The 24,472-nt window shown below is 37.6% G+C and overlaps 1 protein-coding gene across 1 annotated transcript in view; it reads right to left on the reverse strand.

Moving 5' to 3' along the window:
* The window catches only part of TMEM131 (transmembrane protein 131), a 93,658-nt gene that overhangs the window by 6,531 nt on the left and 62,655 nt on the right, over window positions 1-24,472 (reverse strand). Inside the window, 22 exon segments of the mRNA XM_039714234.1 lie at window positions 417-513; window positions 619-740; window positions 1,050-1,224; window positions 1,904-2,062; window positions 2,210-2,334; window positions 3,571-3,698; window positions 4,868-5,043; window positions 8,168-8,763; window positions 9,353-9,511; window positions 11,473-11,658; window positions 12,696-12,882; window positions 14,009-14,151; window positions 15,415-15,566; window positions 16,484-16,550; window positions 16,922-17,031; window positions 17,123-17,261; window positions 18,751-18,868; window positions 18,969-19,044; window positions 19,197-19,349; window positions 22,339-22,425; window positions 23,738-23,842; window positions 24,259-24,393. Coding sequence (XP_039570168.1) covers window positions 417-513; window positions 619-740; window positions 1,050-1,224; window positions 1,904-2,062; window positions 2,210-2,334; window positions 3,571-3,698; window positions 4,868-5,043; window positions 8,168-8,763; window positions 9,353-9,511; window positions 11,473-11,658; window positions 12,696-12,882; window positions 14,009-14,151; window positions 15,415-15,566; window positions 16,484-16,550; window positions 16,922-17,031; window positions 17,123-17,261; window positions 18,751-18,868; window positions 18,969-19,044; window positions 19,197-19,349; window positions 22,339-22,425; window positions 23,738-23,842; window positions 24,259-24,393 — 3,395 coding nt within the window.

Raw genomic sequence — 24,472 nt, forward strand, 5'->3', positions numbered from 1 at the left:
AAAGCACAAAGCCCAGTGACAGTTCTGGTCTCAGTGTTAAAACAGGAGTGAAAGGCATTGCTGTACAGCAAGGTGCTCTGCCTGTGACCCTTCAAGTGACCTTGGTACACACTCCTCAGCACTGAGAGAGCCAAGCTGATTTCTCATTGTGTGGATGCCCAGGAACAGAACGTTGAATTACTTGGAATGAGGAGGAAAAAGCTCCCATCACATCCAGAACATCTTTCTCTCTACTTTTGAGTCACTTGCCACTCCTAAACTTTTCTGCAAGTTGAGAGATGATGTGCCTAGGCTTTAAAAACAGTTTAAAAAAAGCCTAACCAGAATGAATTCTGTCACTCCCTTCAAAATACCATTAACAGCTCTATCTTCTTTTCTAGGGGTCCAGGTATTTGCCTAGAGAATATAAAAGTTACCTGTCAGAGCCATCACTGTCAACAACTGTGTGGGAAATGCTGATATTGCTGGAAACATCCGTTTTGCTTGGAGAAACCTTTGGTAAACCACTGCCACCTGTGAGAATATGTATGCAAAAAATGAGGAAAATAACCCCAGCAAAATAAAAGAAAATTCAGGAAATATTTGGAATTATTAAGAACTCCAAACTGGTTCCAGTACCTGGACTTTTGTCATAACCTGCAGCTACAGCAGCAAAAGTGGGGTTTCCATTCCTGCCTGGAAGAGAAGCTGCCTTTGCCAGCTTATGTTTGGTACCATTAGGCTGCTTGTTTTTTGTTTCACTAAAATGAGAAAGAAACCAAAAAAAGAGGGTAAAAAAGAGTAAGGTTTTGAACTTCAGCAGTTTGATTTAAAAAGCAGCAATTTAAGCTAGCATTCAAGAAAATGTCTATAACAGCTCAACAGTTTCATGTAACTGCACATTTTTTCCAACGTACCACATTGTACAGCAAGGCAAGATATGCACAGTGGTGTATCTGCAGAAAAGCAGTTTCCATGGGAAGAGGAAACGGGGAACAGGGAGATGTGAAGCACAGCTCCACCAGCACTCAGTGCCTGGGAAATCAGTAGGAGGGAGGATCTGGACTCACTTGCTGCAGCTGCTGTTGACGATGCTGCTGTAGGTGCCTGCTCGCGGCCCGAAAGCGAAGGAGGCGGGAGGAGGAGGCGGGGATGGCGAGGCAGGCGTTGGGGAGGGCTGCCGCTGCTTCAGGAAGGCGTCTGCGTTCAGGGTCTGCAGAGACAGCTTGTACAGGTTGTCTGTGGCTATAAAGAGAAACACAAAAGATCTTCCTGGAGGATTTACACTAAAGCAAAGGCTTCTTGAACTTCTGCTATCCCTTGTGGTCAGATGGAGGAATGATGAGAAATGCTGTTTGCTCCCAGTGATGGAAGCAGCAGCTCCTTCTCTATGTTCACCTATGGTTATTCAGGTCTGCTGTTTATTTTCAGAAAGACTGATTTGCAACACAAACAACCAGGAGGAGGTGAGTTGGTTCCCACACAAGGGATTTACAATACAACCATAAAAATTGTATCAGTGTCCCAAGCTAACAATTGCATTAAGGTGTTTCTAGGGATCCCTCTCAAGGACATATAATCTAATTAGTTCCAAATTTGGCTGGAGCAGACCAGACCAAGCAAACCCCATCTACTGTACAAAATACTTTTTTTTTTTTGAGCAGTAATTATAATTTTCTCAATTTCTGCAGCAGCTTCTGAATCCTGTTCATCACTGAAGAGCTGCAGAATGACCCATGTTCTGCCCACGCCATTTTCAAGCCTCCCAAATAATAACAGATGCTACCAATATGGGGCCTACAGCAGAAAAATGGAGCTCAGCTATGCAGTGAAAAGGAGACAGGAAGATCTATAAATAGATCAAGCCTTTCTACAGATATTAATTGCAGAACACTCATTCTGCCATTGTCTAGTGATTACTCACAGCTGCCAGCTTTGTGGAGAGGCACAGAATCCCACTCTGGTGGTGGAGAATCCTTTTCCCCTTCTGAGCTGCTGGTGTTTCCTAGCTCCTGTGCAGAACCACTGGGGAGAAATTTTGCTAATACTGATGGCCTGTTCTCCATTAACTTACTGCTTGGACCTATTAAAACAAAAGAAAAACCAAGTGTGTGGGTAATAAATTGAGTAGCTTTCTTCTCACACCAGACTTAGAATTAAGCACTCAAGAGGGGTTACAGACAATGAGATAAATCTCTTGAGGTATTTACAAAGAACAGCCTCACACTACCTCTTGTTTTGGGGAGGTTTCTTGATTTAGAGCTGCTTGACAAAAGGTGTGGTGTAGAGATCTTGGATGGAAAGGTTTTGCGCTGCTTGTTTTCCAGTGGGGGAGTATAAGACAATTCCAAGGGACTAAAAGAAAACAGAAATTCTTTTATTTCAAAGCTCTGAAGTACTGAAAAGCACTTTTATATACACAGACACACACACATATATATATAGATCTGACCCACACTGCTCCACACACTGTATTAGGCTCACTCACGTTCCAGAAGCAGCTTTCACCCAGGATCATAAATCCCATTTGATTATACAGTGGCAATAAGAAATGGCAGCTGCCCTGTTTCTACTCTATCCCTTTATACCCCTGTCAGATCCCATGCTCCTAATACACTATTGATCTAAGTATACAGGACTGTTTTTTAATCAATAATATAAATCTACTTAAATGTACCACCAAATTCAATTTGCTGTATATTGCTCTTTTTCTCCAGGTATTTGATTCTGTCTCTCAAACCTTCTAGGGAGGAACTATTTTCCCCGTTTCTTGCAGAAGAATTCCAAGCCAACTGTCATTGTGGCCTTTGAAAACTGTCACACATAATGAACTTGTGAGTTATAAGATAAAGCAAAGTACATAATTGTAAGAATAAATAAGGAGGAGAGGTTGCCAGGCAATGTTTTCAGAAATATTTTGAAGAACAATAATTTCTTCTAACTGTAAATTCAGTCTACTATTAATTACAGCATGAAAAACACAGCTGATATACCATACCTCCATTTGGTAAAGTTTACTTTTGTGGCACTTGGATACCAATCTGATTTCACAATACTATTTTGGAATGAACTAGCTATAGCAAGAGTAAGATTCTTCCTGTTTCCCCCCATCTCTGCTCTGCAATTAACCACATGCCAGTAAGGGACAGGGACTGGCAGTGACAGCAGCATCCTTTAATAAAGCATCCAAGACTGACCTTACTCTATGATATGAAAAAGGAAACTGAGGCTGCAGTTTCCCAAGGGCAGCTAAAGGCACTCACATTAATGCTGGCTCAGTGTGCTGCCCCTAGAATCATTAACCCCACTTTTTGTATGCAATACCTGTTATAAAAACCTTAACATTGCTTTGCCTGATTTTCCTCGCTGGATTTAGCTCTCACTTATGTGCTGTGTTTCCATTAAGTAATTTATTATTTGCAAGCTTCAGATATTCCCTGACATCAGGAAGGAAGAGGAAGCTGCTCAAAGGTACCATTGTTGGCGTTTGCCAAACTGGCAGGTACAACAGTCAAATACAGATATTTTTATCAACCCATCTTCTCTTCCAACATGATACTTTCCTTACTAAACAGCCTTCATTATGCTTACCTGGTTTTCACATCTACAGGGATTTCTTTCTTGATACTTGTAAGCACTTTTTTGGTTTTCTGTTTTACTGGGACCATTTCATTTTCTGGTTTTTCTGCTACAACTTTTCCCTTTTGTTTCTCAGGTTCCTACAAAAGACAATGTCACATTAATAACCATGAAAAGCAAAGTCCCTCTTGCATCAGAACACACATAAAGAGGGCAGAGGAACGAATGTTGCTGGAAAACATGAGCATTTTTGCAGTATTAGAAGTATTTATTCATGACTTAATGTGTTTGCCTATAAAATATGGTTTCTATTTTTTCTATTTAGAGAAGCAGAAATGGAAATAACAAATTAATGAGCTTCAAGGAGATCTGATATTTGCAGATACACAGCTACCCTGGCCACAGCCTCTGAGTCTATATAATATGATGCCAGCTCTGTACTGAGACCTACTACATCTGCTGCATGCAGTCCAGGCCACCTAAAACACACTCTTCAACAAAGCAAATAATATGAGCAACCTCACCATTCAGTTTATTATTTTCTTTAGCCACACTTCTAAGTCTTTCTAAATACAAGTATATTCTCAAATAGCCATCCTGAAAATACCAACAGTAACTTTCAAGTGACAACTTACTAAACTGTAACCCTTTAAATATATCCTACGGATTTTTTTTCCCACAGCTATAATTGCTGTCTTTTACAAAGTTCAAATTTAAGATATGAAAATTTAGGATTGGTTTTCTTCCCTTTGGCATTACCTCTCCTTTGTTTGTCAGAGTTTGCTTTAGGACAAAATATCTATGACAATCCAACCACGACACAAATTGTAGACATTAGTTTATTACCTTGGAGCACGTGAGCTGAATAAGTTAAGCAAAAGTAGGGGAATTGTATAAGGTAATTAAGTTAACTATGTGCTGACAAGTTACCACCATTGATCTGAGCCTTTATAACTCGCAAAAGCCATGATTTAGCATGCACCTTAATTACTGAATGAAATTAGCACCCACACTTTGGCATTTTATTCTGCAAATAGAACAGGCCAGGAGATAATCACCACGATGCTGCTGACAGCTGCTGGCTAATTCAAGTCACAGTCACCTGAGCATTTTTAGTCCTGAGACTACAGGGCTCAAGCATATTCACACTCAGAGGTGCAGATTTGATACAGTGAAGGCAAGAATCAGGAAAGGTGTATTTTAATTAACATTCTTCCTTTATTAGGTATTATATGAGAATGGTGTGGGGGAGAGAGACTGTGTTCCTGCTCCAACAGGTGACACACTCCTTTTCTCAGCAGTGCCATACCTCTTTGAGAAGTGGTTCTGTATCTGGGTTGGAGGTTTCTGTTGTGGTTGAAGAACTGTCATCATCTGCCAAGGAATCCTTCAGCTCATCCTCCTGTTGCTTTCCTTTCCCTCTTCTGTCCTTTTCTTCCCGCTTCTTCTGTGGCTTAGCCTTGCGCTGAATCGTTTTCCCTTTTCCTAGGAAGATAAGGATGCTTCAGATGCTCAGCAGCAGCGCTCAGAGACAGGAGAGTTCCCTTCAGTTCAGAGGCCACCCCATATGATTAAGCCTCTGAAGTTTGTTGCCTGTTATGACACACCAACCACTTTTGCTCCTTTGCACCAAATGTGAGCAAAAGAACCCTAATGACCACCACATTTATGCTCCTGAGCTCTGTCCCCACTGCCTCCCCATGGACATGGGCACCTGGTTGTCTACAATTCTTCTCTGCTGTTCCTGGCATTCCTTTTAAACACCATAGAACCCAATTTGACAGTTAAACCACATAACATTATATTTAAACATAAATTTCTAAGGATGGCAAAAACACTATCATCCAAAGAAATGAAGAACAGAAATGATCAGCATGTTTGTCAGTTGAAAAAAAAACCCAACAAAACACCAAACAACTTGAAATAAGACTAGTGTGGATGAGAAAATCACTAACAGTATTTCTATAGCAATGAGGTAAAAAAACCCAAATGACCAAAAACTGAAAATCTCACACCCAAGTGTACTTTCTCCTCCTGACATATTTTATTCCTTCAGAGTGAACTATTCTCAATACAAAGCAACTGTTCATGTGTGTGCAGAGTCTTCAAGAGCTTACCATCACCTGCTGCTGTGCTCTCACAGGGTTTGAGCTTTCACAACAGTCTTACATCTTATTAGCTGTAGTATGTGCCTTTACTCACAGGATCCTTCTAAGATACTGCTCTTCAAAATAAGCACTCTCATTTATGAGCCACACAGTGCCTGCCTACAGCCTCCTGGATGGGTTTAACTGTTCCCTCAGATAAAGACTCAAGTAACCTGTGCTGAATAACTGGATCTGCCTCTTCTGGAATTTGTACTAGCTCGAGCTGGAATTGAGACTGGAAGCATTCTGACAGCTGTTATATCTCATTTGGCAAAATGGTAACGTTTGTACCAAACCAGAAATTTGCCTTCAGTATTTTGGCAAATACCAGATACACATCAGTGCTTTAAACTTTGTTTTTTAAGACAGTAGTTTAAGTAGTTTAAGACAGTACAGTTTTCAGTATCTAGGACAACAAAAATATTTGAGATAAAAATACTCTTTTTAGCATGAATGCAAATAGATATGTAAATACAAGTAGATCTTTTTATGAACATTTTTTCAAGGTTGGCTTTAAGCATTTTGGGGGCATTTTGGCTGGACCTCAGAAGTCCTTGTTCCAAAATTTGCTTGAAAATGTAGTCTACATTCAGCATTGCTAAACAGTTTAATGTTCATAATTAGAAAATCTATGTAAAATGTTATCATGACATTAAAACGTAATATAAAGCAGCTGTTTCACAAAAAATCTAATGCAGCCTCCACTGCAGTCTGCTAGGATCCAACTATTAGAAAGCTGAAACAGAAGACTATATAAAACAGCAATTCTGCACCAGGTCTTATGACAGACAGTTTTAGTCCAGAAGCTGCTGCTTCTGCAAAGTTTGTGATTAGCTCTAAGTACTTATCTAAAGACAAATACCCCTATGTGTATGTAGGTGCAGATAGACTATGGAACTTCCCCTGTGGTTTTATGTTTTTACATTTTGAAGAGGACAAATGGGAATGGACACACTACATTATCTGGAGTGGGAATATGCTTTTGAAATCAAACTTGATAATCTCCACATACTGCATGCAGCTGCATCACAAAAAGCTCTCAAGTGCAAGAGCTGCTTCCTTCTTTCAGGGAGCTAGAAATGGCAGATGCACTCCAAAGCGCTTTCAGGCATTCAGTACATGGACTGGGTCAGTCCACTACACACCCATGTATGTTCATATGTAACCCATGAGAATGCTGCATCCTCACTACCAGACACTTTGCTTTCCAGAGCTCTAACACTGCACTGTTTGCCACTATGGACACCGTCCATGAAACCTCCCTACCACCACATCACCTTCTGGAGTCCTATTTAGCCTTTATGGAATGAATATCTGACAAACTGATGGCAGTTCTCTTAATTCTCCCAACCACCTATCACTGCAAACTAAAACCATAACAGCTCAGAAACACACTAGTGATTTCAGTGAGACACCAAAACCTCTCACCACTTCAGAGTCTCCACTTTGAAAGTCCAAACACATCCTAACATCCACTCTGAACTAACTAAGAACTTTCTACTCATTACCACCTAACAGAGGGAAGCCTTTGTCTTTGATGAGGCACAATCTTACAGATGTTGCCTTCCCACGATTCCTTTTCTTAACTTTAGCTCTAATAAGCAATACAGTCCCATTTCTGTACAAGTGCTGGTAGCAAAAAATGACAAAATGTTTAGAAATAAACATTAACAATAAATAATCATATAACTCTGAGATGCAATTGAAATTGCTAATGCAAAAATCATAATTAGAAATCCTATTTCAAGAAATGTTCATAAGAAGGCAATAACTGACATAATTTCAAAAGTCTAAACATATCTAATATATGAAATTCAATTCCTTATTTTAAGCACTACACAACTGGGAAGATGGATAAACAAGTCAAACTCAACTCTAGCCTCATCCAAAAATGAATGTAATGTGTAGACACAGGTGCCTTATATTAATTTGCTGACCACCTGACATTAAGGATTTTCTACAACTGCAAGTCTGGGCATGAAGAATTCCATTCCCAAACAATACCACAGGGACTATTTACCCATCTCTCCCTCTCTTCTCCTCCTCCCTTTCTCTCTGCCTCACTTTTCACAATACACTAGGACAACTTCCTTTTCCCTTCCTCAACCCTGAGCCCCAAGCCCAAATTATGGAGGTGACCGGGACAGATGCCAACCCAAAGGCAAAGGAGTAGCACCAAAAAGCATTTTTCTTTTTCAGAGAATCAGGTAGCTAGATATTCACACCTGCTTTCATCCAAACATGCCGCCGTTTTTGCAGGAAGAATGACAAGCTAGCACTGCACAGCAAACATCACTGCCATAAGGTAACAGAAATATTCAAGACACAGGCACACAGCACAGGCAGGGAACCACAGAGAAGCACTCCCTTCTCACACTACAAAAACATGACCTTTACAGTTGATTAAATCTTGTCCTGTAGTTTAGACAGGGAATCATCCCATTAAAACAGAATTGTATTACCTTTGTTTTTTGCTAGTGGAGATGGGGGCTGTTCTGTAAACACATCAGGGGAAGGGGATTCTGGGTGGTCAAAGTCTTTTTCCATAGTTTCTATGAGCCCAGTGAGATCTGAATCCTCTGAGCTGTGCCTTCTGCTGCTGGCACATTCTCCGTGAGGCGGGCTGAGAAGCGGGAGCTGTGGCAAAGCACTTTCAGTCTGTTGCTCTTGCTGCTGGGGCCCAGATGCAGGGGGTTGCTGGAGGGGCTGCTCTGCCAAAGCTGGTGCCTGCTGCTGCATCAGCTGCTGGTTCTGTCTCGTTCCCTTGGCTTTTTTGCCTGTGGCATGAGTCTGAGCTGTGGCACCTGAATCCAAGGTAAAGGGGCCCGTTCTGTTTACTGACTGCATGGAAGCTGCTTGTGCTGAAGTCCTGTTAGTTATACTTGAATTAGTTTTGGATTTGATGTTTTCAACATCAGGTGTATTTCTATTGCTGTGAAGGTGTGCTGTTGCATTGCATTGCTTATGATTCCCTGCACCGGATCGTGAAGACGAACTGCCTGCTCCATAAATTCCTCTGGACGAACTGTGATTAGAATCCGATCCAAGTGTATTCAAGCTGGAAGAGTAACACACATTTAAACATACTTTGCAGAGTTTCCATTCTTCACCATGAAAAGAGAATCACTATATCCAAAAGAAGCCTTGAACTATACTATTCTTGGCATACAACCAGCAAAAATGCCTAAAACCGGTTTGGCAAGGCAGTAGCCTTTACCATTTTCAGATGACTCGCCTGCTGTAGACAGGAACAAAAACACAGTAAAATTACTGTTGATATATATGATGGAGGGAACACTGTAAGGAGACAATCTTAACTTAAAGACACCTAAGGTAAGAACTTATGGCCTGCAATTTTTTTTGTAGTCTATACATTTCATTTTTGAGAATGTTAACACAAAACTTGGCAGGGTTTGGTTTTTGGTGGATCTTTTTTCCCTTCCTTTCCCCCCCCCCCAAAAGAAGAATATTCCTCACAATCATAAAGTTCATCCTTTCATCCAAGCCATCTTTTCACAAGCAGCTGTGGGGATATCTTTATTCATCCACCTGTTCTACAGAGCAGTATTACTTTCTAACACCTGATAACTAAAGAAGCAAAGAAATAAATGGCAAAAGTACCAAAAGCAGCCCAAACATTTACTTACTTTCCATCAGATGAAATTCCAACTATTCTCCTGAGATCAAGTGGCCTTCCCATATCAAAAGGAGGATTTGAGGCCTCAAAGGACAAGCGTCTTCTAAATGGCTCCCAAATTCCTTGAGCTTCTAGATAGGCTGTTCCAATTACCAAGAGAAAGAGTACACTGCAGAGAAGAAAGGTAGTAATCTAAGGATTTATTTCTTAGTTTTGAGCATTTAAAAACTAATGACTCTAATCACACAGGACAAAAAGTTTGTATCCTGTACTGAAAATACTAAAAATTGCATCCAAACCACAATTTTGTCTGATAGAAACATAACATACACAAGACTGGCATGATAAGCAAATCACCAGCACTGAGAAGGGGAGCTAGATGCAAGCCTGACGTGCAGTTGCCAAGAGTATTAATCAAAAAAAATAAATAGTTGGACTTCAACACCTGGAGCCACAAGCATGACACTATTCAAATCAGTAGTGATTTAGGGAAGGCAAAAATAAACATCACATTATCAAACTAAAAAACATGGACTACATAAACTCCTAGTGTTCATTCCTAGAAATAAAGGATAGCTTTGCAGTGACACAGAAGAGTTATTTTAGTGGCAACTAGCAAACACATACATGATGGCACCTTAAAAGTTAAAGGCAGTTTATGCACAGGAATCTTGGAATATTATAAAGTATAATAGGACTCTTCTACTTTGCTGCTAAGAAGAATTTTTATATTTTTAGGAAAAAGACATAGTAAGGGAAGGGGTTAGTATTCTCTATTCTTTGTAAAGTTTAATTAATAAATACAGCACATATAAAATTATCCAAGCAAACTGCACTTACGAGCTAACAAACATTACTTTGTCAAAAAATTAAAACCAAACTCAGCCCATACATTTCTAGCACATATATAGAAGAAAACCACATAAGTACTCACTCAGCACTTTCAAGTAATGCAGTGTTAGTGACGACACAACATTTCCTAAGTAACAGAAATTTTCCTCTTACTTTGGAAAATACAGTTTCCTCACTAAACACTGCATTACTTAGGAAAGTGCTGAAGAGCCAAAAAATAAAATGAAGTGGGCTGTAACTTTATCTTCTCTATTTCTTTTGTTAATCCCTACAACGAAAGACAGCCTAAGTGAACATTTGCAAAACGGAAGAGCCAGTAATTTAGTGCAGGGAAAGAAAAAGGACTAAGACATGTATGTGATAATGCTTTGGATTTGCAGCACACAGAAAGACCAGTTTTTCTTCAGAGGCATCTACAGCACCAATACATTTCACACTAAGATATAAGCTTAACACTAAGAAAAACAGCATTTGTTGCTACTGATAAGTAAAAGCTCATACTGATAAGTTTCCATGCTAGGGTTTTCTCTGCACAAGAGAAGCAGTGGGGTAAAGTGTCTCACATTCAAGAGGTGAGCAGGGACATGGGGTTTATAACTCTTGATTTCAAATAAAGATAGGTACAGGTTAGACTGTGAAAATGGTGGCATTTTGAACTCATAATTCAACAAGGTATAATTAGCACATGTCTGTTTGCTGAGGAAAAATGTGCATTAATATCCTACTATGTAACCTGTGGGTGTGCAGTGTTGCAAACAATGTCCTTCAGGTTCTCAGAAATCCCATTATTAGTATCACCAGTTGTCTGTCACATTACAAGTGGCAGCAAAGTTAAATTCATCCAAGGCATCTGCTAAGCTCATTACAGGCACTGCCTTATATCTCTCTAAAGCACAATACTCCAGAAGGATGCTTACATTCCTACAGGAATTCACTGCTATCAGTGCTTTAATACCTAATACGTTTCAAGTTTGGCTTATTTATCAAAACCCCTACAGATTATCAGGGCTAACAGGAGTATGTATCTCACTTTAGGAAATAGGTTCAAGCAAGAAGTGTATTATTTTGTCCTTGGTTTGAGCAGAAAGTCAGTACTCCTTTGCCTTAAACAGTTCTCATTCAATCTATAGGAGTGCTTATCAATTTGATCTCCTTTTAGCCTATTCTACTGCACAACAATGAGAGCATGTGCTGAATACCCATGTGCTTCTGTGTAACCCATATTCGATCAGTGGCAGCTCGTGCCCATACAGCAGTAAGAAAAAACACACACAACACCTCATTATTCCTGAGATGATTATGTACAGTGCCAGTTCCCAGTTGGGCCTGGGCAGTGCTTCAGCACATGCTGCCAACATGTGATATGGAAGCGATGCATTCAAGATAAATACAAATTCAGAGCCTCCCGCAGTGATGAATTTTAATTCACGTATAACTCTGGAAGCAGTGAAATCTGGTGTAAACCTGGAAACAACATAAAGCACATCAGAACTTTTCATATGAACAGCACAAAAATTTGAGGCAATTTTTATAACTCATAAATTATAAATTAAAAAACTTGTAATTCAACTCCACTGATTACCACACAGCCTAAAAATACTTGTGTATCTTTCAAATACCTCAAGATATGTTTGACTATGTTCATTAACACATCTTATTCTAGATTGCTCCTGAGGTACCATATGAAGTTATAATACCTGAAAATGTTCTACCACACCTGTTAATAAAGCTATGAATGCAGTAAAAATGCAGGTCTAAGTAAGTAATGGAACCAAGCACTGTGAGAGCTATAGATTTTTAAACACGTTACCTTTGAGTCACTGACTTTTCAAAAATATCACCACTATATCAGTCTCATCACAAACTAAGATTGCGCAAAAATACTAGTGAAATATTTCACTGCAGCAATATTTTATACATTCACCTGCAGACCAGAAGAAATTTCTGAACTTTAGATACCATTTTCTGCATAGTTAACTTTACAACAAAGCATTGCTACAAGATCAGTGTTTGGTGCAGAGACTTTTTACAATAAAAAATGATAGAACTACACAATCATTGTTATTAAGGCAACAGAAGAAATATTCAAGACTAAAATACTGTGCACTACAATAAAAATCCTTGGACTGAAGGCTCTCTTCTACATACTGCAATGCAGCAAAACCATATGTAGGTCTAGGTCCCATGTGCATTCACAAGTTAAATGGGGGAAATTTATATAACCTCATACAGTAACATTATTCCAACACAGCAAGTTATACTTACTGGACAGTAATAGAAGTACTACTATAGTCAGTCACAAAAACATGGTATAATAAAAAATCAAATAATGTTTGCAAGAAGAGAGAAAAATGTCATAGATGTACAACACTGTACAAAACCCCAATACACTCAAAACTTCAGAAAAAAGCCCTGAGAATTTAACCAAGAGAGTTTTCCTCTGAAACAAAATTAAAATTCCAAATGTAACGCTCCATTTAGATGTAAGAAAAACCACTTACAATATGACAATGTCTTTAGAGGCATTGGCACTTAGTGCAAATTCCTGACAGTTAACTACTTTAAATCCATATCCTTCACATGTGTAGCCACTGATTTCCATCGTTTTCACATTAATCTGCAGCTGCCCTGTATTTTCCACTTTAAACGTTCTTCTGAGTGTGAAATTTGGTTCTTTATATTTCATTTCTAGAAACAAACAGCAGTGGTTAGTGTTATGCTAAGCAGATGTCCTTCAGTATATTCATATTTTACAGAGGAGAGTTCTGTCAGTATTACAGCAGAAGGGAGACTAGCAAGGCCCATGGAAATTAACTTGTAGGAATGTATCTCTGCAGACAGATTCCCATCACTGTCAAGGTAGGGCACTTGTACAATTCCAGAACCCTCTAACTCATCCCAGAACAAACACAAATCTCCTAACCTCTGACAGCACTGAGGTCCCACAAAGAAATCACCTAAGCTGAAAAGCTCTTTCATGTACTTCCTAATGTTATGGTATTCTGTGAACAGTCCCAGCAAGAGAAGAATTAAAACAGTTTTTATTGTTTCTTTTTTTGGTATGTCTTAAAAAAATACATGGCTTAACTACATATATCTTATTAGCAAAAAAAAGAAAAAAAATCCCTAATCACAACAGGTAAAAGGCAATGACTAAGCTTTACTTCAAGTTTTCTTAGTCACCCCTCACAAAAAGCAGAATAATCTCAGATAATAATTAACATGGAACTTAGAAATGTCTGGAAAACTGCAAAGTAGCAAAGCAGATTTTAATACCAGATATAACTAAAACTCTTTTACCAGTTTCTTAGGTAATATAGTTACTCTTAGCTCTCCTCTCAGAAACAAGCCTGAGGCTACAGAGCAGAAAACCTCTCTCTGATCTCAGACTAGAATCTGGCTAGGATTTAATTTTCATCAAGGAACATGCCCAACCTTTTTTCTCCCAATGGTTATGTGCTTAAAGATTACGAAGGTGCGAAGAAAATAAGTACACTGGAAGTTACACCCACGATCCAATCTGTATTAAATTTAGGAACTAGAGATTTTACTAGTAAATATGCCAAGATCTTTACCTCCTCTGTCCTGAATTTAAGTAGACAAAGAGCTTCTGTTTTATTTCCTAATTCTCATGTTCAAACAAAAACCATCACATATTTTGTATTCTACCTAAATAAAGTAGCCATTTTAATGTATTTAAAGGAGTTGAATTTCTGGGTCACTAGAAGAGGGGAAAAATATTTCCACACATCAAGTTCTACACATAAAATACAACTTATTTTCTGTTCAGCATATTAGCTCAAGAAGTACTCACTTTCTGAACAGTCTTTTAATAATGCTTCTGTGATTTTAAAGCGTAAAGAACTTCCTGGACCAGGAGGTTTGCCTGCAACCTTCAAGCTCTCAGTTGTTCCTTGTCCTTGTACCATTATGGCATCTACTACAGTCAAATTATTTCTGTGGGGAAAAAAATGGGGGAGGGGAAACATTTATAAAAGCTTCTTCATAGACTATGAGCCCATATCCCAAATCTGGAGAACAAATATCCTGTTCAAATAGCTGCTCCACAGCTAATTCCCCACATTATGGAAGTAAACAGCAGGGGTCTCAAATGTACTGTCTGCAAGACAAAACCCTAAGAAATCACACCAAAACATACAAACTCCAGTGAAATACTAGTTAAAATCTGTATCTCTTACTAAGGCATCACACCTGACACAAAAGTGAACTCAATTCTCTTCACTAGAAAAACTGAACTTGCATTGTAGCTTTATCTTGCAAAGGGCATCTCTAAACCAGAGACCCTTCTTTCAAGACAGTGTAGAATGTATTTCAGAAATCAAATCTCCATGTATTGGTGGGTAAGATGGTGGACATGACCCAGCAATGCACACTCACAGCCCAGAAAGCCAATCACACCCTGGGCTGCATCCAGAGAGTGTGGGCAGCAGGGTGAGGGAGGGGATTCTGCCCCTCGGCTCTGCTCTGCTGAGACCCCACCACGAGTGCTGTGTCCAGCTCTGGGGCTCCCAGCACAGGAAGGACATGGACCTGTTGGAACAAGTCCAGACAAGAGGCACCAAATGATCACAGGGATGGAGCACCTCTGCTATGAGGAAAGGCTGAGAAAACTGGGATTATTCAGCCTGGAGAAGAGAAGGCTTCAGGGTGACCACACAGGAGCTCCAGTACGTAAAGGGAGTCTGTGATATAGATGGGGACAAACTTTTTAATAGGCCCAGTAGTGACAGGAGAAGGAGTGATGGTTTTAAAACTAGAACAGGGTAGATTCCGATTATATTTAGGGAAAAATAAATTTTACAATGAGGTCACTGAGACACTGGAACAGATTGCCCAGAGAGGTTGTAGATGCCCCATCTTTGGAAACATTCAAGATCAGACAGACCTTTGAGAGACCTCTGAGAAACCTGAAGATGTCCCTGGTATTGCAGGGGGGTTGGATTAATGACTTTTAAAGTTCCCATCCAAACCTGTGATTCTGTGGCAAGCGTAACAGTGGCTTATGGATTTATATCACTGAATATATATGAATACAGTTAAAATACTCTAAGACATGTCACAATGACATTAAATCTCTCTGCAGACACGCAGGATTCTACAATTATTCTTATAAAAGCAATAGTTTCTTGACAGCTGATCACAAGTATGATATTATACATAAACAGAAAAACTCACACTTATTTCAGAAATATCTCTTACCTGATAACAATCAATGATGAAACAGTTTTATTAAGAGCTGGACTGAACTTTACTTTGACAGCCTTTCTCTCACCAGGTTTTAATATGAGACTTAAAATGGAATGACGAGCCAGGCCTTTTGTAAGTCCCACAGTGGTCTGTAGTGGTTGGACCTTAAGAGGGTGGGGCAAACAAAACAAGGCTTTAAAAAATAGGACATTTTTACATGTATTTGATAGAAATGGCATTATTTTAGCTAGAAAATTGGTCTTGTCCTAAAAAAGGATACTACTCAATGACATATTCTCGCTTTTTAAACCAGAAACTCTGATAGCACAAGAATTTCCCTACTTATTAGTAAACTGCTTGTGTTAATGGAGAAGCAGAACAACGCAACAAAACAGAACTTAGCTAAACTTCACCCATATAGATTCATAAAGTTCTAGTGGAAGAAAAAGATCAGAAGTTCTTACATATATATTTTGAACACTAAACTAGTATCAAACCATTATGAACTATTTTTTCTCCTTGGAATTTTCCATTGTTAAGCAAACAAAGCAGAAGAGCTACTCAAAGAAGTGTATTTTGCTAAGTTTGCCATTTGTCTTGAGACACTGAATAAGCATCGAATGGTAATCTAAAACAAACTGCAAATGGAGGGGAAAAGTCAGATAAAGGTAGTGCTTAGGATGTGGGTGGCATGCTCTATATGAAAATGCACACACATAAAATTAGTCCACGATACTCAAATCACTTAAAAGAATCAACAAAGCAATGGAATAATCAATTCTTTGCTAATTTTAGAACTAGTAACCACTGTGCTGAAGAAAATAATCCTGCCAATAAGTGAATGAGAAAATGCAGTTTTCCTGTAACTTTCAGTTGTATTACAATGTAAGCATATAGAAAAAGTGACACTTTATTAGTTACATTTGAAGAAATATTTCTTTTCCCAATTTCCTGATATCCAACACATATTACATTTATATTACATTTTCCACACTAATACCGAAACCTCAAAACATGTGTGACTGAACTCATATTAAAACACCTGAATTTAAAATTAGCAAGAAAGTATTGAAATACATACACAATTTCTGAAGACCTGGAACTCTAGAGTCCTCTGATTGAAATTAGCTGGTTTACTCAAATTAAACCTGAAATGAAATTGCAATTTTTTCTTTCTCACAGAAAGATCAGGGAAGGTAATGACATACTTGCATTTATGAATTTTAGCACAAATCAAGTATCTATGGTAGCCTAATATGCATCTGAAAGCATCACTTGATTTTTTTTTTTATTTCCCCCCATTGTACATCAAGTTAAAGAAGAAATGTAAACACATTTTAGTTCATTAAAAAATTCAGATGTGTGTTCAATGGCAATAGATTCAGTTCTCAACTGGCCTAACAATTCAAATTCTGGAGATGGCCAATATGAACTACCAACACAACTGCCACATCATGCACTCATTTCTTGTAAAATGCATTTTCTCTGCCCAGTGAGAACACAACAACACAACACTTACCGTTCTAACAGCTTATCAACAAAAGTGGATGGGCTAGAATACAGAGCTACTGGAAGAAACTGAACATACACAGGAGCATCAGCTGGATTTTCTAGAAAAATTTCTTCTTCCTATTCAGAAAGAATTTTTAAATAAGTTTACATTACTATTAATGCAATTAGAAACATGTCTTTAAATGATACTATCACTAAAATAACTTACTGATGAGCTGTTTGTGTTGGTAAGAGGGAAGTTTAGATGGCGTGGGGAAGTAAGGATGGACGGCCAGGACATTTCTGCTGTAATTTTCAACCGAACATTCTTCTGAAGATCTGTGTCCACTTCAAATACAGCATTCAGTCTGGAGAAACAGTTATAAAACTTACTTTTATGTTTTGCAGAAACAAATTTTGAGACTATCACTGAGATTCAGATCAATAAGAAAAATAACCCAAAATCTATTTGACAATTTGCAAAGGTACAAACCAGCAGAAAGGAAAAAATTCCATATAGCATCCACAACCCAGAAAATGTATTTTGCCTGCATAGGCACAGTAAATCAGTACATCTACTCTAAATGCAATGGATACACAGACTGTGTGCCTGCACCTCTGTCTAATAAACCTAAAGCAAATTTGAACAAGTCATACTTGGTGCTAGCCACTACTTCCATCAGTGAATGAAGTTCTTTGCTATTAAACAACCTCCACAACAGACTTGAGTCCCCTTCTCCCACAAGCTCTCCAGCATGAACTGAAACTAAGCTCTCCAGTTAGCAAAACAGACAAAATATTAGGCTTCAAACCCAGAGAAATATTTTGGAAAAACTCCAAATGTCCAAGTCACAACCTGTTTGTTTTCAGAAGTTCTCTCTTCTTTCCCTGAATGATCTTTTGGAGAGCTGAGTAACTTTAGCTCTCTTAAAAAGTATTAAATATTTTAAAATATAATAAATAATATTAAAACATTGTATATTCAAGTTAGAACTACTTCTTATTCAGAATTAATCTTTAGCAGCATTCTCCTTTACTGTTCTCTTATGCTAGGGGATAGAACGAACATTCTTGAAAGTTACTGGTGCGGCTAAGTAGAGAATTCTGTTTAGATCAGATTTTCTCAGGAGTTTATAATATATCACCATTATAACACAGAACTGATAAGAGGGGATTGCTTTTGTTATTCTATTTAGTTGCATACAGACATTGTTTCTTCACATGCTTTTTCTGAAAGGGTAATCTGGATGCTATCAACACAAAAGACACACACGCTGCTTACGTTAACTCATGTCTCTTGGAGATTAAATCAACTTTATGTATGACAAGACAGATGGCTAAAAGATATGTAGCAATCTACAGAGTTTAATTTTTCTAAATATTAAGTAGCAACCATTAATCTTCTCAAAGTAAAATCCAAGAAAATTTTGTAATTCATTGCAATGCAAATGTCATCGTGTGGTAATAAAAAAAACCTTATGAAATCTTAAAAGGGATCTTGAGGATACTAATTTAAAACAGTTTAAACAAGAATACTGAACAACCAGTATAATCTGGTTTTAGAAATTTTTGTGGAGTAGAGACTGCCTTGCTGTTACAATCTTGTAAAGAACTCCATCAACTCATTGAATAGTAACTTTCAGTGTTGCCTTTAATTTGAGGAAAATTATTACTGTTTTTTAACTTTTAAAATGCTCTCTTTAAAGGTTTTGTAGAGAAGACCAAGCAATTCCTTCTTAGCCCCCTCTCTTAAAGAGCACAGCAATATTAAGAAGCTTTGTATTCTATAAGAGCACACATATCACAGAATTATTACTGACTTAAGGCCTGAGCAAACAACAGGAATAAAATACTTACCTATGGCTTGAGTTCTCTTTTATTTCTGTCCATTCTTTGAATAAATTCTCATGCAAATCCCAGTCAGTATCCCATGCATCTTCTTGCATTGCTATGCTGTGCTGAACTTTAGAATCTGCTGTAGGAAATAGGGTTTTTATAAATCTTCAAGTAAAATCATTACTTAAGGAGAAAACTTATTTTAAATTATTTTCATTATAAAGTTGAACTTTACTTACATTTAGATACAAAAGGCAGTCCTACATAACAATGATCTCCACACTGTAAACCAGGATCAAAATAAATATTTGCAATCTGCAAAACATGTAAGAGCCGATCAATTAAACAACACATTAAATCTAACAACCAAAGGAAAAAAGAGGGAAGATTTCTGTTGAACACAGAAACTTTACATATGCTATAGAGAAAAGAGAACTTCTAAATGTTTAGAAATAAGACAAACAAACCTTTGATTTTTTTCCTGGCTCTAAATCTTCTTTATTACTTCTTAGCCTCTTATAATAAAACCTTACATCTTCTGACAGAGACCGTATGTGTTGTATTTTCACTTTCTGAGAAAAGGAGTTCATAATGTTCAGGCTCTGGTGAACTACTTTCCCCTAAGGAAAATAAAAGAAGAAAGTCTGCAGGATATGCATTTTTCCCCAGCATATGTATCTATTTATGTGGCAAAGACCACAGCACTGCTGAAATATTAAACTGCGATTTTAACTACGCTATCCTAAAGAAATGCCATTTGCAACACTCCAAGGTAGTAAGTTTACGTGAAGTTGTATTTTTTCCTCCATCTGCTTCCAAACACAGTTCATCCTTCTTTGAAAATTAAGTATCTTGGAAGGGCTCGGACAACAGCTCTCTTTAATCAAATCATGATAAAAATATCAGAAGAGGAAAGGCGAGAGAAAACTTCGGTTTGCTGAGCTTCCTATTACTAAAGGGAAACGGTCTTTTTGTAAAAGATCACTGCTGGCAATTCGAAATCGAAATTAGTTGCTAAAAATCAGAAATGGTCTGAAGAGAAGAGTAAAGGAAATCTATGATTACAAAAATGACAGGTGACAGAGGGCTTTTAAAACCCTCCTTCCTGCTCCCAAATGTAATTAAGACACAACACACCAAAACTACATTTAAGAAGAAAACAGGACGTTTTTTCCCCACACCTTTACAGCCTGTCTCGTTTTCTGAGTCAAACATCATTTCACCTTTTAAGCACAGAAAACGTAGTTTAATTGTCATGATCAAAATCCTCACAATGCTCAAGCTCTACCCCTGCCTCAGTTGTCAATCAATGATTCCATGGTCATATTTTACACCTTACCTCAACACTCTACCCTGATATGCATAGATGAAACAAATAATTGTAACAAAAGCAGATAAAAGCGCAACTCAGGACTGGTGGGGAGACTTAGGATTTATGTAAAAAAAAAATAGCTGTACGAGCAAATATAATATCCAAGGCTATCTTTTAATGAACATGTTTTTCTTGTTCCCCTTAAATCAATACTTTAGACTTCTAAAAAAATTCTCTAAGTTTAAGTGGAAGAGGTCTTATGCAGGTTCAAAGTTTGCCTGTGGCCTCAGAAAACAGTTACATATTGCAACAGTCTCAACAGTAGTAATTGCAGAGGGAAAGAAAGTACAAGAATAAATCCTCAACAGTACAGTCCTGTTAAACTGAATTAGGAAGTATATCTGAGCTTCATCTGTGAATTCCTATGAGTAACAAATTGTCATCAATGGGACAAGATACAGGTTTGTTAAAGTGTCTAGAACAAATAAATAGTATTTTACTAAGATCTTTACATAGCATTTAGACATGAAACAACAGACAAGGGGAAAAATTGTCCATCAGTAATAAGAAAAACAGAACAATGCCATTTAGCATAGAGGTCCTCAAAGATGAGCTTTGATCAGGGAAGATTTGAGAGGTGGCACTGTGAGGCAAAGATGACACTATGAAGCAGAAGTCAACAGAGCTAAGATTTGTTTAAATCAAGATGCTGACCTTTACAAGGCCTGTATACACTGTCAGTGTATTGTGACAACCTTCAACAGAATACCAGAAATCACACTTAGGTACAAATACACTAAAATTATAAACAGACAGACAGCTCTGGGAACTAGGCAGCTGCAGGAGAATTACATCCTAAGTATGAACTGAAAAGCATGTGTTACTAAAATAGTAGCACCTAGTTATTCCTGGATGGTGTAGCTGTCAAGTTTCTCCACCAAACACTGAAACAAAAAGAACTGGTGCTATTTTAGGCTTATTTTCATAAGCAATAGAGGCATTACAGAAGAACTAAATGTTAGATTAGCAGGAATTCAGTGAGCATAAGTTTCGTTTGAAATAATTCCAAGAAAAGTAAAAGTAAGTATTTTAGGCTTCCAAATATAAAAAGAGTTAAGTGATCAACTAATGGAAGTAGTAAGTGAAGCTGACTGCTCTGAAAAGCTTGGGGCTTGAACACAGTAAATAGTCTATTATCTTGTCAAAGGTGATAATTATATCTGAATCTATACTCCCAAACAAAATGCAGGAGGCCAAAGAGCCCCTGAAAGAATAATTGTCTGAAAACATTCCTAGAAAAAGCATGAAGACAATAAAAATCACAATAACCTAAGGAAGAGAAAGAACGATGACAGCAAGGAATCTATGCCTGAGGAACATGGGTGCTATGAGAAGTAGTATCTGCCAAAACAAAATAAAGCAAAACAAAATAAACAAAACAAACAAGCAACCCCCCTTATTACTTACTGGGCTTATTACTATAAAATACTGAGAAGTTCTTTAACCATTTCAGCTGGAACAAACTCAAAGGAGATTAAAAAATATTACTTCTTTATGGTCCAACATGGAACAAAATATTTTTATGTGGCACTCAAAGGGGACATTCTTCACAAGAATTCTTCTTCATAATCATTGTAATGATAATAATTTCTAATCATTCTAGTAGATTCAGACAGAGAGTGCAAAAACTGCTTTATCTCCAGTGAATGAAAGGAAAGTGGATCTTTAAGCTATTTTAACTTATCAAAAGCTTATGAAGTAGGTCATAATGAAGTTTTAGATGCGGCACTCAATTCAATAAGCATCCATATAATGGTAAGGCTATATAGTAAAAAAAAAAAATCTTAAAGATAAAAAGCAATTTGTGACCTTTGCAACTGCAGGCATGACTGTTTGATCTCAAGAGTAGCAAAAGCCTTCAGAAGAATTTGTGACACAGGAGATCAGCAGGAAGATGGAATATGTGGCAATTGCAGCAAACACCCACTGAAGTCCTGCTGACTGACCTATCTTCCTCTGATGAGATCTATCCCATTACATGGGTATTCCAAGATCCCATTCAATTGGGCTATTAGAAGATGTAGGGACAATTCATGCTTGGAACACGTAGTGGAAAAATCCCAAACAACACCCAAAATAATGACAAACTGATCATAATAGTTTGGTAGCACAACCTCTCCAGCAACTGGACACTGAATTCAGGACAGTGAATTTATATGAATTTATATGCCCTTTGAAAAGGGCATATAAAGAAAAAACACAGCAAGTAAACATTTAATCCTCCCCAACTCTCTTACCGGAAAAGAAGGTGGAAGAAAAATGTGTTTTGGGGAGCAGGTCAATGAGCCTACAGCAATCACAGCCTTCACTGGTATCGTTAAAATCTGGACACAAAAAAACCAAACAAAAAAAACACCAAGAAAAATTTAGAAAAACCCTTACATTTCCAGCCTTTAAATGCCTCTTCCCCTTTTAAATTGCATAGAATAACAAAACCCTAAAATTCTACAATTAATGTAGTCTAGGATTATAAAGACATTTAAAACACAGAGACATGAATTAAGATTTCAACCCATTATCATATTGTGAACTGCATACTGTCAGGAAGCACTCCTTTACTCAGCCATCCTCAGTTCTCTTCTACATGGAACAGAAAAGCATATTGGAAACATAAGCTCCCCAATGGGATATTATATAGGTCTCATTTGAACGGGGCTTACTTTGTTGGAAAACAGGAGAGTAACATCTATAAAGTAACTGAAGGAAGAAGATAAACCCAAATTCTCAAAACATGGTGTTATTGTAATACCTTGAGACACACATTGAAAAAGTAGCTGGAAGAGATGGCAATAAAATTCAAGTACCAATACAAGTAGGATAACTTGTAACAAGCAAGAAAATAAAACGCTTCAGATCTGTAGCTGAAGGGTCACACACATGTGCGGATATACTAGGAGAAAACTAAAATCTCCAATAACTGGCAGAATTTGGGAATTTCTCATTTTCTGTAGCACCATCAGAACCACACCATCAGTGATATAATTTCCTGGCCTTACAAGCACAGAGTCACATTTGGGTTTTTTTATCATATATCACACAAAGTTATTAAATACAGATTGCATTATTTATTAGACTCTGTCTCCTGCAAAAACAAGGCACATGAAGTTGAGGCAACCAGTTGTTCTCTCCCATAATAATCAGTGCAAGGATTCAGTTATATCACGTGCCAGCAAACTGTGGTAAGCTGCAGAATGGTTTAGTGGGCATGGTGATATTAAGTCTTTTTAAACCTTAATGATTCTATGACTCTCCAAAACAGCTTTCACACTGCATTTTGACAAAAATGGCTGATATTACAGCTTAGTTTCAGTAACTGACAACCTATGGAGAAGCACATTATCAGAGCTTGATACACCCCAAGATCCCTGCATTGATGCTTTAAGGAGGTGTCATGCCACTGAAAAACCCAAAATGCAAAGCATTAGGTCAGATTTAAATGGATATTTCTGAAAGCTGGACAAAAATCATAATAAAAGCATAAGTAACATTCCTGTTGTATCATGCAGGGTTAACTTGCAAAGATAAGCTGGAGTTCCCTTCCAACCTCAACTCATGCTACAGTCTGCCCACTAATATAACACTTAAAGACTAAACAGATCTTTTGGGCAACACTCATTTATTATACAATAAATATACCTCATAATCTGTTGTGATTTGTACAGCTCCATCATGAATTCCTTCAAGTTCTTTTGCTATTAAATTTACTCTGAACACTGCATAATAGCCTGATGCAAGGATCACCTGTAAATGGTAGAAAAAGTTACCAAGGTATTCCACTAAACAAAAAGAAATTTCATGAAAACCAGACTCAAAATCCATTTAAAACTACTGTCAGTGATAAACAATGAGTTCATATACGTGACTAACACAAAAATTATCTATTCCCTTGCGGTGATAAATTTCCACTCATCCCAGATTAACAACAAGCACCATCTGAGGGTATCGAGATTGGTTAGGTTTGGAAAGGGTAAATATAATGCTGTTCCTTAAAATAAATTTAGGAAGCTTACATGCTTTATCATACTCAAGTTCAAACAAAAATTAAGAATTCTTATCTCTCCGCTGCCAAAATGAAACTAAAAGAACTTGCACAGGTTTGTCTCTTTTCTCCCCTCCTACACCTATCTTTAAAGCAATGGATTGAAAGGTTTACTTACTGAAGACTGATCAGATGCAGTAGCATTTTGTAGTTCATGGTGGTTTGCAATTATTGTTGTTCTGTTTCCCTTTTCAGTTGTTAGAAGTTCTACAGCCAAACCATCCCCTATAATATGCCAACTTTTTATAGCCAGCTTAAAAAGAACAAAAGGTACTGTTTTCAGCAACAACACTGATGTAAATTTTTTAAAAGATAAACTAAAAATAAATGCC

This window comes from Passer montanus, unplaced genomic scaffold (assembly GCF_014805655.1).
Source record: "Passer montanus isolate IOZ18808 unplaced genomic scaffold, ASM1480565v1 scaffold3, whole genome shotgun sequence".
NCBI lineage: Eukaryota > Metazoa > Chordata > Aves > Passeriformes > Passeridae > Passer > Passer montanus.